The following is a 14,792-nucleotide window of genomic DNA, read 5'->3' on the forward strand; positions in this document are numbered from 1 at the left end:
CTCGTAGTTACGAGTAGGCAGGTATCTGAATATTTTTTACCTGTAGGTACCTAATTCATATCATCACTCATCAGACATCAGACAACTAGTTGAAATTGGGTAATCAAAAATGAATGAAGTACCTACATTTTCGAATGTTTTTATACCTATTCAAAATTACGAGAGCAGATTTGAATATTTTTTTCACTTTTTTTGTTTCATTTTTAGTTTTACTTTTATTGACTTGCAAAAAAAAAAAATTAGAAATTTCAATTATTAGAGAAATCTTGAAATTTTAAACTTTGTGTTTTTTTATATTGTTGCAATGTGTTATCTTGCAAGTTTTTTTTTCAGAAAAATTATAACCTTTGTACTTTTTTGATTTTTAAAATTTGGAAAAAAATTGAAATACTCAAAAGTGTCTTTTGACCAATTATTAGAGATCGCTGAGTCCAAACCAGGTACTCATTTTTGGTGCTTTCTTCCGTAAAGACACGTAGGTATACGAGTATTTGCCAAAAAAAAAAAAACTCAACTCAAAAAGTCGAATTTTGAGAGAACTGCTATATGCAGTAAAACTCAGTCTGCAGAATGTAATTCACCTTGTCGAAAAAACCTCCACCAAAATTTCGGCTGGATTCTACACCAAATAAATGTATCTTTTTTTCAGAAAAAATGTCAACGTATTTACGGCAAACTGATTATGCAATTTTATTAACACGAAGTAGGTATGGCGACGACGCGTAGGTACAAACGCGGGTAGTTCGCAGGTTCTATTGATCTCTCGTAGGATTTCGAAACTTTTCACTTTGTAGAAGTGTCCCGATTAATTTGAGATCGCTGGGTCCGACTATACGGAGTTGATTTTTTATGCTCGTCATCGCTTCTTCATTGAAAAATAATTTTTTTCTGAAAAATCAAATTTTCTCAAAACCGTTCAACAGGTTTCACTCATTTTGAGCACTTTTTGGTGTTCAACAATCTCGAATTAGCCAGTCAACATTATAAAAATGCTTAAGTATTGTTGCAAAAAAAAATCTGGCTCAAACTGTCTGCAGAAATTACCTTTACCCATCATTTTTAGGTGTGAGAAAAGGCATAGAAAAGAATGATTATTTTACCGGAACAGTTCCAAATTCCTTTTGAAGGAATTGAATAAGCTTAAGTACTTGAGTGTTTTCATTCGATTTCATTCTTCAATTCAGTTACAGATATACTTTGTGATGTTTTTTGTAAGAAAAAAAAGATTTCGAATATTTTTATTCTTTAAATTTGGAAATTTGCTTGATTGTGATTTGATAATTTTTGTTTGTTAGTTAGATGGCTATTGTACAGCGAATGGCTCATCTCAGCTTTCATCTTCTTTATTTGCTTTGTTTATAAGGAGTAGACGAAGAAACGGTATAATCCCAAACCCTAAAAATTATTTTCAAAGAATTTTTCCAAAGAAATTATGCAGATTAGGTACCTAAGTAGGTACCTATTCAAATTCCGTTTTAAAATTTTTTGAATTTTGTTTTTTTCTTATCTCATTGTTTGAAAATGAATAATACATACATATGCAATTATGTATCGTATGTATCTATATCGTATCACTGTATCAGTACCTAACCAGTTGGAGAACATCGACTCCATTATATTGCATCGGAGTCTGGAATCATTCCGTCTGCGCGCTGGTACCGGTTCTTACCCACGTTGAAGTTCTTTCATACAGTCCAGTGCTGCCATTCGATGTGCTGAAGGTTCAGATATGGCGCCAATTAAAAGAAGGGATAGCGCCTAGATACCTTTTGTTCTACCAGTATAATGGGTACTTACATTTACCATCATTAATTTGTATTGAAACTTACCATTTTATTGTTTTATCCTGCAACTCGACGATCATTTTACTTCATCAGCTTGAACAAAGACAATCTATGCAGGTACTAGGTAGGTATCTACCTAGCAGCTAATGTGGAGTATTTTCAAACCTGCAGCGTTTTTTCCTTTCCTATTTCATTTCCATTCTCAAAATACTTACTTACTTACCCATGTGTTTTAATAGGAATTTTGAAAAAATTGTTTTCAACGAACTCCAATCCTTTCGTCAGTCGCTACCGTTGCGTAAACCTATTCCCCTACGAAAAACTCAACATGGCCCTCTTTATACTTTCACACAACAACACGCAGTCTCCAAAATTCTATTCTATCGAGCTGTATAATGAAGTGAAAAAGTTTCACATCTCTCGGCGTATTCGGAAGAACATAAATTCAATATAAAAAAATTTTCAATTTTTCAACACCATCTCACGAACCGGACTGACGAAAATGTTGGCTGAAGCTTCATTCATCGCGTATATAGCGTAAAATCTAATAAAACGTTTTGATTCAACATGAAAACGTCTAGCTATAGCTATAGCTACGTGGTGTTTTATGAGCGTTACAAGTTAAGAAATGACTTGGCGTATTAAAGTTTTTCAAATTTATTATTTCTACTTTGAAAGTTTTACAACAATAAACGAAAAATATCTTAATCGTAAATACAACATTTTCACAACATTTTTTTTTTTCTTTTTTTCCCGTTAAGCCTGTACAAATATATAATAAAACGTCGGCTAATTTATTCACGAAATAACAGAGCAATAAAAACCATTTTAAAAGTTATTTACATTTGGATATGTATAGGCTTAATATTTTCACAAAAGAAAAAAAAGAAAAGAAGAAAAAAATAAAGAAAAAAAACAATAAAATAAAAATAAATAAAAGTTGAAATCGTAAAAATAATATAATGGTTAACAAAATTTCTAACCGTAAGCAATGACGAAAAATGTGTGGACAGCGTAAAATCGCAAATACGAAAAAATATTATTTATAAAACGATTTGTTTTTTCCAAAATAAAATTGGCGCTATGTAAAAATCAGACATGTTCACGTGTAGGTAGGTATATCATCGAAATATGTAAATACGTCATCGAACGCAAGAACAGGAAAAATAAAGAGTAATTTCAAACATTCATAGCTTAGGTTAAATTTTTTTACATCGACGCGAGCTTTACATAAGATTACACAAATTAAATGACAATGAAATGTTAACAATTAGCAAGTATTCCAAATGTGCCATTCAAATGCTTGTAAATATAGGTAAGGTACATTTTAATCAAACTTTTCGGCCTTGTCGAAGGCAGTAAATCAACACGAATTAGGCTCTCTTCCGTTAATTTAACATATCAAATGTCATTTTAAAGCTTTTTTGGAATCGTGATTTTTTTTTCTTTTTAAAATTGATAGGTAACTCGAGGGAAATGATGAGCATTTTTAAAACTTTTCCTATTCAGGGAAGATTTTACTCAAATTTCTGACAAATCTCATCAGGCAATTTTAAAGCAGCCCTTGGAAATTAATTTCATCTACTTACTTGCCCTCATTTCAAATTTCGAGAGGTAGGTATTAAATTGGGAAAAGTTTTTCGAGCAATAGGTATTTTTTGAAATGGCACTAGTTTAATGGTTTAGAAATTCTCTTCGTAAACGGAATTTTGCGGATTCTTCGAATATTATACCCATGACAATTTTGTGAAGGGGGAGGGGGTCAAATTATGCTTAAAATTTGATCGAAATTGATTTATTTAAGATTAAATACAAGCTCCTGAAAGTTGAATTTATTAAATTTATTAAGTCTTAAGTCCGTTCGAGTTTTGAAAAAATTACGTAATTGATGATCAAAATAAAAGAGATCTTATCAAGTCGAATGAAATTTCAGCACGTCAATGAAAAGTTTGTTCAAAATGAATCTGAATTCAAACTTCAAACACATCTTACGTTAGATGAGATGACCAATTAAAATACATCATTATAAAAATAGTAATTATGTAAGTATATAAAGCAAGACAGAGACAGAGACCGAACAAAAAATATAAGAAAAATTTGAAACGAAACACAGAAAAGTTTGATACGAAGAATTGACAAAATATCAAAATAATAAAATTTTCCATACAATTTATGGCACATTTTCAACATAGACAAGGTTATTTTTTCGGGGAAAAAAATACATAGTATAACAAAAATTGCGTAAAATATTATGAGAAAAGGCTCTTCGTATAACAATTGATGTAATTTAGGCCTTATTATTATATCACCAGACCAGTTGTTCGTTTTGTAAAGGAGGCCCATCTGAAAAGCCACCGCCGTTAGCGTTACCTCCACCTATAAAATAATAAACGATGCGAATGTAACTAAAAAATTCTGTAAAAGTAAAGACAAAGGTCGAATATACGCGTATATCATCATATCAGGTTACGAGCAAACAGTGTGTGGTTGGTGGATAGCTCGCAGTATTCGACGAATAAAGAAAAATTTGCATTAAAAACACTTCCATCACGTAGACGGCTTTAGGGTGAAAGGAAAGCTACGTTGTTTTTTTCTCCCCAGCTTCGCGTATACTGTTTCTTTTTTTTATTATTATTCAACGATACGGCAGTATGGTCTCGGGTCTCAGGTGTTGAGAAAATCTGGTCGTATACTCAGTTCCCTCCTCCCCGTTGGCCAGCAATTGCGCACCCTTAAATAGCAAATAAACGAAATAAAAGCTACTTACGTACCCTGCGATGACATGAAATCGGGGCTGGATCTTTGCGATATTAGTTGAGCCTCCGTGTGGGCCGGCTGGGGTGGTTGTTGCGTCATAAAGCCTTGCGGTGGCTCTTGCCCCATACTGCCGAATTCGCCGCTTAAGGGACCTATCGAACCATCCATAGAACCTCCTGAGTAAGAAAAATAATATGCGTGGGTTCAAGTGCATGCTTGGCGAGAGGATTCCTATAGCGAAGCGGGATTTTCAGCTCGATAGGTATTTTAAAAACTTACCGGTAGGATTAAATGGTAATGTGCCAGGAGGGCCGCCGTGATGACCAGAGAAAAAATCCGGATGAAAGCCTGGGCCGCCTCCGTATCCGAAATCGAATTTACCGTCACCGGTGGCGAAGTACGAAAATGCGTGACCTTCGTCGATACCGGGACTTAAATTCATTGGGAAGCCTCGCATTTTTCTCGAACCGCCAAAAAAATGTCCTCGTCCCATCGATGTCAGTTGTTTTAGCCTTCTTTCTTTGCTACGTTTATTTTGGAACCATACCTGAGAATACAAACAAATCACAACGAACATGATTAAAATTGAGTAGGTACATATAATGAAAAAAGTTAATTTTCAATTTTCGTAACATTCAATCGATAATCCATCGACTGCTGAATCATTCGTGGACAATTGAGCAAAATAATGATTAATGGTGATCTTAACAAAATTTGGAGGAATTTTCAGCCCACCTACCATGACTGTTGGCTACCATGTCAACTTCTCTCTCGTCCTCATGAAAACATTGCTTCTCCAATACACCTTCAATTTGTAAGAAACTCACTCTACATCTGAACGCTACTGTTAAGTATATGTAAGATAAGTAACCGTATACGGCACTTTTAACCTCCAATTGGATCAAATAAACTTTCATTTGTACCCAGCTACATACTTGGAATAACATAGGTATACAAGTGTAAGTGCAACGCAAGTATGGAAACAAACTCCCTGTTTCCCAAGAATCGCCATTGTGTTAGGTACGATGATTGGGTGCATGTACTACGTATTTATATCAAAATGACAACTGGACATCATACGTGATGGTTTTTGTAAGATTAGGTGCCTCGTTTTTTATACTTTTGAAACAATGCTTTACCCATTTTGGTGAGTCGCCTACCCCCTCTTCTCCAACTGAGATGTGTTTGTTCAATCCCCCTTCTCTTCTCCAACTGACGTGAGATGTGTTTGTTCAACTTCAATCTTTTATTTCATCTGCGAGGTGATACTGTTATCTGTCTCAGATAAGGTATTTTAGGCAGCTGGTGTTACACTGAAACGCTGATTAGGTACAAAGAAACGAACACACACACAAAAAAAAACTCAAATCACCGTATTCCCTCCGAGAGTTCCCACTGCTCAGTATTTTGTTAGTTTTCCAACTCTTAGATAGTGTGTGCCTGCATTAATTTTACTTGTACATAGTAATAAGTATACTTAGGTACATAGTTCAATTCAAAGTTGCTGCTTATATTTTCATCTGCTTCAGTCTCATTACTTTTATACCACTCATAAACAACACATTCGTGGTCCTTCTAGGGAGTGGTTTACTCAATTCGTTTGTCATTTTGGGCTAAAGTAAGAGATAAACTGAAAGTCCAGCAATGGAAGAACGCAATGATAAAGCGAGGTGAGTGGTTTTGAAACTAATTACTTACATCATGGTTTTAATGTAAGTTGGTAAGTTGAGAAAATAATTATGTCACAATTATTTCCAATTAGGCACATACTAGGTATTCTATAGGCAACTGACTAACCTCAACATACCTACACAACATTGATAGCACTTCAAATGATAACAGAAAATCTAATCTTGAACATACCTATGTATGAAATAGGTATCAAAATAATGAGAATGCGCTGAAACCGGGTACGCACCATGAGGATGTGTCTTCACATGTGGATACCATCCCAACTAATCTAATGAGCAAATTTGAAGCCAATCCGGAATTGATCAATTCTTCAGATCAAAATGATGAAAATGTACTGAAACTGGATAACCATCATGAAGATGCTCCTTACCATGTGGATTTCAACCAAATTAGTCTGATCAATAATGCGATGGGAAACATGATACCAGGTGCTTGATTAATTTTTGACCTTAATATTTTTCTATTTCATTGTTTTCCAAATCGAGGAAGTGAAATCTATTTCATATTTACGACTTATATTTTACTGTTCCATAAAAAAAATGAATTTGAAAAACTACAGGGGACGAAAGTGTATCAGATGCTCAGCAGCTAGTTCCTTCAACAACTGTTTCCAATTTGGAGTTGGAGGAATCACATTTCAGCAAGTATCGTAGTGAGGACATCGAAATCATTGGACTCGGGCTTGAAGCTATCAAAGACGGAATTGAAGTTGGTATTAGAATTAAGGGTAACAACGATAATGCGATATACAGACTGGATTCGAGAGAAGTTACCCGTCTGTGGCCTCAGTTATACATTTCATATTTGGAACACCATGTAGTATTTTTTTAGAGAGATAGGTATGCGTAATATATGCTTAGTATGTTATATAATATATCATCTCTGAAAATAAGTAAGTGTTCAAGTATGTATGTACCTATGCACCAGGCTATATCTATTCAATGTTTCTTGCATTAATTTCTTGAATACTTGTTTGTAAGTATTTTTCGTCCGATATCCTTTTTGTCGTCATACATATTAAGTACCTTTATCTATTCTATGTTTTTAAGCCAATTTTTCTGGGCTACATATTTAAGTGCCTATGTACCTATGTTTTTATATTTTTAATTTTATTCTTGTTATGAAGATAAGTCTTGATAGATTTGATAGATATTTTCAACTACTTACTTTCTGCACTAATGTTACATTTTTTGAGTGCATTTTCAGTTTTTTTTAAAAGTATTTTTCATTGAATTTGCCATATGAAGAAAAATTATTTAAAAAATTTAAATACTTACCTATCTTTTTAATTATTTTTATTAAGAATCAAAATTTCAATTTTTCTCTATTTTTACCTACCTACGTAATAAATTTGAAATATTTTCCAATGTTTACAATTGAAATTACTTTTCCAGATTCTGTAAACTCTATAAGTATTCATAGATATTTTCAATGTTTTATCGCATCATTTATTGCAATTGGTACATTAAACACATTAAGCTTTCCTAAAATTTCAAAGTATAGGGTTACAACGCCGACAAAAAAAATGAAAAATGTGATTTAAATGTTTCCGTAATTCAAATCGTTTAAAAATAATTTATATTCTGATACTGGTATTTTCGCGTGACTCGAAATAACGCCTTGTTTTGCATGCGCCTGGTGGGCTACAGCCTACACTTCGCTGTTGAGGAGTGAATTTGTAACTTGAAAGTTGACACTTGGCATGTACAAAAGCTTAAATTTCTCATTTCTTGTTTGGGGTATTTCGAAAAACGTATTAGAAAAAATTCTGCACTTTAAGTGGGCTCATTTTACGCGCGACAGTTTGTAATATGTTAATAATGGTACCTACATTTGATTTATTCGTTTATGCAAATGTTAGCTACTGACCATTAATCAAGTTAGTCTATAGTAGGTACCTATAGGTAAAGGTATAGTTATAGTTACAGCAACGGCAGTGAAATTTTTCACCAAATCTCATAGTTCCCTTCGGGTCCTTTGGAATGTTTTCTTATAAAATATAAATGCGCTAAATGGGCCCAATTCATGAGCCGATTCGCCCGAGGTAATCAAATCCAGGAGTGTTGCTACTGTACATATCTTCTGGACTATGTTGTAGGCACTTCTACAGATACCAGTTGCAAATTACTGCTTAGACCATCAATTACGAACCCTTTAGATATAGGTATAGGATAGGTATCCGGGGATCGATAGGTATTTTCGAGCAATTATCAACGATTTGAGTAAACGATACTATCATAAACGACACCCCGAAGACATGGCCTTCGTCGCTTCCCTCAATTCGAATACAATTTTCAACACTTTAAGCATATAGAAAAATTACACGGTACTATAGTGCTATTGCTGGAAAATCGCGTATCAAGCCCCCCAGAACCAGAGTTCGGCGCCATTTGGCAAATGATCAAAATATGAATAAATTCGTAAAAAAAAAAAAGCTTATAAAAGAAACTAACGCGACGCAGCCGAGGGTAAAAAAAAATAAAAACTTAGCAGAACAAATTTTATAAACTATATACGTACAATAGAAAAACGGTATATTTTTTACGTTTGATCCCTGCGGGAGGTCATCGGTACCGCCCTTTGACTGATGCTTTAACACGCCCTCTCGTTCTTTTTCGAAATAAAACCTCCAGGTCATTTATCTTTCGGACATTTCACCCTTGCATATCTATCTTGGGTTATATTCGCAATTTTTTTCCTACAGTATAGCTTTTTTTTTATGTTACCACTGTCTGCGTCTACCACTACATCCAGTAGGTACATATTTGTTGATAGATGTACGCTGGTGGTAGGTTACAATAGGTCATATGTGCGAAAGGGTGCGTGCTAGACGTGGACTGTTTGATACAATGATGTCAGCGGGAGAGATAAACACGCGTAAGGGAAAATCAACGTTGCGGTGGAAATTCTTTTGAAGTGGGTACTAGGTAGGTATGCTACATACAAACGCCTGCAGAGGTTGTAATTAACCAGAGCCATGTTGTATGACTATGTAATCGCGCTAATTATTCACTTTTTCGGCTAATAAGCGGACAACCGGACATTTTGTCGAATTCAATTTTATTTCATACTATGAAACAACCAACATTTTCCACACGATGACCGCATCAAGCATTAAGGTCGTATTTAAATTAAGATCAAACCTAAGTAGTCATGTGAACTTGGAAATTATAACCATAAATGCATGAACGAATGTAAGTATACTACGTAGGTACGCGTATAGTGTAGGTGTAGGTGGGTATGTGAAAAGGAATATTATTTAGCTGTACATATATGTAAATTTACCTCAAAATACAAAAGATGTGCTGTGCACTCGTTACACATGAGTTTTCATAATATTCATAAATGATTATGAGCGTCGTATAATTCAATGATACATTCTAATAAGCTCAATTACTCTTGATGGAAATAGAAACCATTTGCGATGGGATTGATATTTCAATGTGTATGTATGTATTATTACAACTATAATGGGAGTAGAGGTATAGGCATAGAAGTCCAACATTAAATTCTCTGAAAAGGTTTCCCATTCGAATATAAATTAGCATGTTGGACATTTACTCAGGCTACTTACTTCTCAAGAATGACATGAAAGATACCTATTCAAAAAGTACCAGAAAATATAGAAAAACGAAGTCGATTTAACAAAACAATAGGCCAATTAAAAATACCTAATGATAAAATCTGGTTAAAAAATAAAATAGGTATAGGTATTTATAATAGATTTAAAGACAATACAAAAAAAGGTGAGAAATGATATCCTAAAATTGAATCGGTCAGTGCAGAAAGGTAACAAGTCACATTTTTGAAAAAAAATTTTTTTGCGGAAATGGGGGTTTCAAAGTATGGCGGATCGACTGGTGATGTCAGATTTCCACAAAACTGCCGGGAAAGTGGTATTTGGGCGCAGAAAAAGGGCGGATCCGCATTTATGACTTTTTTGTAAAATTTTTTAAATTCCTTGAAAAATAACTAACATTTTTGAGAAGACCATTTTTTGAAATTTAAGTTAATCTCTGAACTGAAAAATGATGAAAAAATTAACAACTTCGACAAAAAGTCTTAGAACTCAAGGGGTTTTTGGTCAATTTAAACGGGATAGCAGTCTAAATGATGTACTTAGATGTAGAATCAAGCCCCATTCGTGCCCGAGAAATTTCGAAAGAAATTTTGTCAATTCAGTGCAGAAAGGGTCTAAGTCCCATTTGTTTAGGCAGCAACAGCACTGGCGCACGTGAATATTTTTTTTTGGAAACTGCGCTAAAAGTTGTGTCTTGGGGTCCTCTTTCAATGACCTTAAGCATGTTTACTGAAATTTTTTGATTTTTGAATGAATCAGTTTTTTGTTATTCCTGAAAAACGCAAAAATGGACTTATGCCCTTTCTGCACTGACCGATTCAATTACAGTTCAATTTTTTAAAGAGGTGACGGATTTTTTTTATAATTTAAAAACGAAGTCATCGATACCTACCTATCAACATTTTTCGTGATTCTCAGATTGAAAATAAGGAGTCCGTGAAAATTGAAATTACGATTCTTTCTGCCGATGGGCGAAAATGGCCAAATTCGTCAACTTTTTGCTCCCTACTTCCCTTCGATTTCAACCCCGGTATCCAGTGAAGAACTAGAAAGAACCACTTTCGCAAAAAAATTACCCAGTAGATAGATACAGATCGTGTTTAGTATTTGATTTGAGGACCTTCATTAGGTAGGTAGGTGTACATTATTAGGGTGGATCAACCAAAAAAAAAAAAAAAAAACAAATCAGCGAATTTTGAGCAAATTCTGCAGAGACCTTCATTTTGAGTTGAAAGTTACCCCAAAAAAAAATGTTCGCTCCTGTCACCACTCAATTAACCTGTTTTGAGAAAAATAGCCCAGTTCCGAATGAAAGTAATTTGATCGGGATTTCACGTTGATCTACGTAATGCTATATTGCCATCAAAATCCAAAGACGTCTTTTAGGGTTCTATTGAGCAGCTGAAAATATTGCCAATCACATTTTTTTTTAGTAAAAATTTGTGTTTATTAAAAATTTTTTTCGCAAATATTTCACATTAATTACCTACCTATGTTAAATGCTGAAACGTTGAAAAATATAATTCCTGAAACCAGGGGAATATTTTAGGACGTAGTGGTGCCAATCTCTTGACCATTATTGCCAATTGAAAAAAATAGAAAAAAATATAAATAGGTACCTATAAGGTATAAGTTTTTAGCTATTTTGTCCGATTTTTTGAAACAAGCAATAAAGTAATGAAATGACCTAAAAATTGGCACCACTACGTCACAAAAGTCCCCCCCCCCCAGACTCAGAAATGATATTTTTCAATATTTTGGCACATTTAGTCGATGCAAAATATTTGCAAAGAAAGCATTTTCAAAGCATTTTGGCCATTTTTTTTCATTTTTAGTGTGAATTTGATTTTTAAAAATTTATTTAAAAATCGAAAAATGCACTAGTGATTCATAATTTTTAGTCAACTCTTCTATACCACCTTCATCTTGGAAAAATGTAAAAATTTCAGATACACAGATATCTCAACATTATTCAATATCATCCTACAGTAGGTAGGTACATACAATACAATACACTGGCTTATAAAAATTGATATTATTTCGTTTCATAATTAAAATGATTTTTTTAAATCGACAAAATTCCAATTGCAAAGAAAACGGTCGTCTAAAACTGTTTCTTCCAAAAACTACCCCCGGATAGGAGGTACTCGTATTTAAGGGTTAAAACTGGGCCCAAGTATATACGGATATCACCTTTCACGCTACACGAAGCAGGCAAGCGCTGCAACAAAACTTGGTTGTGTGGTATCACTATCAGTAGGTATATAATTTAATCCACAGATGTTAAAGCGTTAACACGCCGTCCCCTTCATAATGGACATTTATACGTTGCTAATTCTCATTAAATCAAACATGACCGCCGCCACCGCCTTCGACCGAAACAGTCATCATACGAATTTATATGTCGTTTGGTCGCATTTTCTCAGACACTAATGGCGGAAAAAATCGGCATTAAAACCATTAAGATATCTTGTTTTACACAAAACGATTTTACGCGGTGTGTTTTGAATGGTACGTGTACACTATACACTCGTGTAAGGTATCCGAGAGTACCTTTTTATTACATCATGGGGTATAAGGATAGTGAGGTAAAGGTACCTATACCGTTAGCGCCAAGCGTAACATTTTTTTGCTTCAAAGGCAAAAGATGGCAGGTGGTCCTATCGAAAAGTCATTTTTCACGACGTACGGGACAGCTTTTTTTTTGAACTAGGGTCTGCGAGCCGCCTGTTACAACAAGCCGAAGCAACAATTTGCTGACCCCTTGCTAGGGATTGCACCCTGGGGACCTTGCATAATGACAGTCACTGACAACAGATATATAATGCTGCCGCCAACGCCGCCAACTTTATGATATACGGCTTTTGTTGATGACCTCGGGGCGTCCATATACAGATCGTATGGCATGGGTTGGGTTTTCGGTCCAGTTCACAGTCGCGTCCGTCTTCGTGTAGTGTGTAGTGTATTAGTAGGTACCCATATCTATACGCAGCCAAGACAAAAATATGATTGTGCTTTACCTGACATTCGGATATTAATTTTTTTAAATTGTGTTTCTTTAGGGTGATACCGAAATATTAAAAAAAATGAATTTTTTAACCGTTATCATTAATTACATCGATGGCGTTGAAGTGTTTCTCGATCTCTATAGTTCAACTTTTTTTTTTTACTATGCCGTCGTCCCGATGTCTACCTGTATTTCGTGTTCTTTGAATTGTTTACTGGAAAATCATTAGTATAACGAGTCAACACCGCGTTAAAGTATCCGACACGCCGACATCAATAACGATCTTTACCTGCGAAAGGTTCCGAGCATTTGATTTTATTAAGGTGAAATGATGTGTTAATGAGCTGGGAGTGGATTCATAATTTGCATCACTAGAAAAACATCATCCTTAATCACCTAATCGATTATTCTGATATCGTTCAAATATCGGTGATACGAATAAAATTAGAAAAACAATCGAATTATCGTTAGCTAGGAATAGCCAATTTTCGAATAAAATACTTGCATTGTTTTTTTGGGATGAGGGGAGAGGGTTACATTTTGAAGAATCTTCCTAAGAGGGAGTGAAATTTTCAAAATGCTACTCAATATTTGGAACAACAACTCAACAGTTGGTCTAGAACAAATTTTATACATTTTTTTTACGTTCTAATAAAATTGGGGTTTCGTACCCTAATGATTTTCTGAATCCCGTCATGAAAAGTTCATAGTGGTAAATATCATGGAAATATCAACTGAGTATAAAGTTTTTATCTACATTTTAATGACGGATGTTTGATTACCAAACTTTTTTATTACAAATTCCGGATGCAAACACATTTACCTATACCTACTATACCTGCTAAACTAATCTCGAGGCATAGATAAGTTTTTAAATTTTGGCTGATTCAAAAGAAATTGCAAATAGGTATGCGTAAAAATTGATTGTAAGACTTCTTCTTCCTCCATTATTGTATTTGCAGGGTAAACACAGAATGATAATGAGTCGTAGAATAAGTTACTACATGCTAAAAAATCCTGCTTGACTATTTGACAGATTTTTATGCAGAAAAAGTCTCAAAAGTTCAAAAATTGCCATCTCACTCTTCATTTTACTTTAAAAAAATTTAGACTCGTTTAAACTTATGGCCGCTCAAATTTTTTCAGAAACAAAAATATATCTACCACAAAACGAGCACCAAAACTTGAAACGAGTTTCTTTTTTTTTTTATAGAAAAAGTGACCAAAATATATTTTTCATGTAAAAAAGTCTCAAAAATCGCAACCCCACTCCATCCATTCTTGCTCCAAAAAAAATTAGAGCCGTTTAAAGTGTTGACTACTCGAGCTTTTTTTAGAAGTAAAAAATTGTCAAGAAATCTACACTAAAACTTAAACGCGATTCTCTCGGAAAAGTGATTGGGGTCATCAATACTGAAACCTTATATTCCTCAGACACTAATGGTTATAGACCATGAATAAGTGAAAACCGATTGAAAAAATTGAAAAAAAAATTAATTAGACTCCGCCAATTTTGAAAAGTATTAAATCAAGTACATAGGTAGATATAGAAACCATACACAAATACGTATTTCGCAATGTTACGCCAAAAGCTAAGGAGTAAAAAAATTCCATAGACGCAACTCGTCGTATTCAAAACATCCGAACGGAAAATTAGACGTATAGGTAGATATCTCTAACCTATAATTTTATTGTGTCAATGTAAAATGCGAAATTGGACGATAAAAATACCGCCAGTCAGTCACACTGGAAGCGTATACATTTAGCAGCAGGCAGCAGAAGCAGCTATAAACTAAAGTCGACGAAAATATAGTCATCTGTAGAATTATGTTAAATAACTGGGTTGTGCCGGGATACGCGAGCACGCTAAAATGACAGATTAATTTACTTCGTCACGGGTATAGGGATGGCGCTGGACCGTGGTGTCGTCATCAGTCATGAACGGGCGCCTAGACGCCAACATAACCGCCCT

The 14,792-nt window shown here is 34.4% G+C and overlaps 1 protein-coding gene across 3 annotated transcripts in view; it reads right to left on the bottom strand.

The window, feature by feature from the left end:
- Positions 1-2,406: 2,406 nt before the first annotated feature.
- Positions 2,407-14,792, bottom strand: part of Lim1 (LIM homeobox 1) — a 63,034-nt gene continuing 50,648 nt past the window's right edge. Inside the window, exons 6-8 of one of the 3 annotated variants that reach the window (XM_065345295.1) lie at positions 4,821-5,088; positions 4,556-4,693; positions 2,407-4,160 (exon numbers count right to left, since the gene is read on the bottom strand). In XM_065345295.1, coding sequence (XP_065201367.1) covers positions 4,090-4,160; positions 4,556-4,693; positions 4,821-5,088 — 477 coding nt within the window. In that variant the 3' untranslated portion in view covers positions 2,407-4,089. Of the gene's footprint in view, positions 4,161-4,551; positions 4,718-4,820; positions 5,089-14,792 lie in introns of all 3 variants that reach the window. The other 2 variants (XM_065345294.1, XM_065345296.1) reach the window with 2 other exon arrangements.

Source organism: Planococcus citri, chromosome 1, assembly GCF_950023065.1.
Source record: "Planococcus citri chromosome 1, ihPlaCitr1.1, whole genome shotgun sequence".
Taxonomy (NCBI): Eukaryota; Metazoa; Arthropoda; class Insecta; order Hemiptera; family Pseudococcidae; genus Planococcus; species Planococcus citri.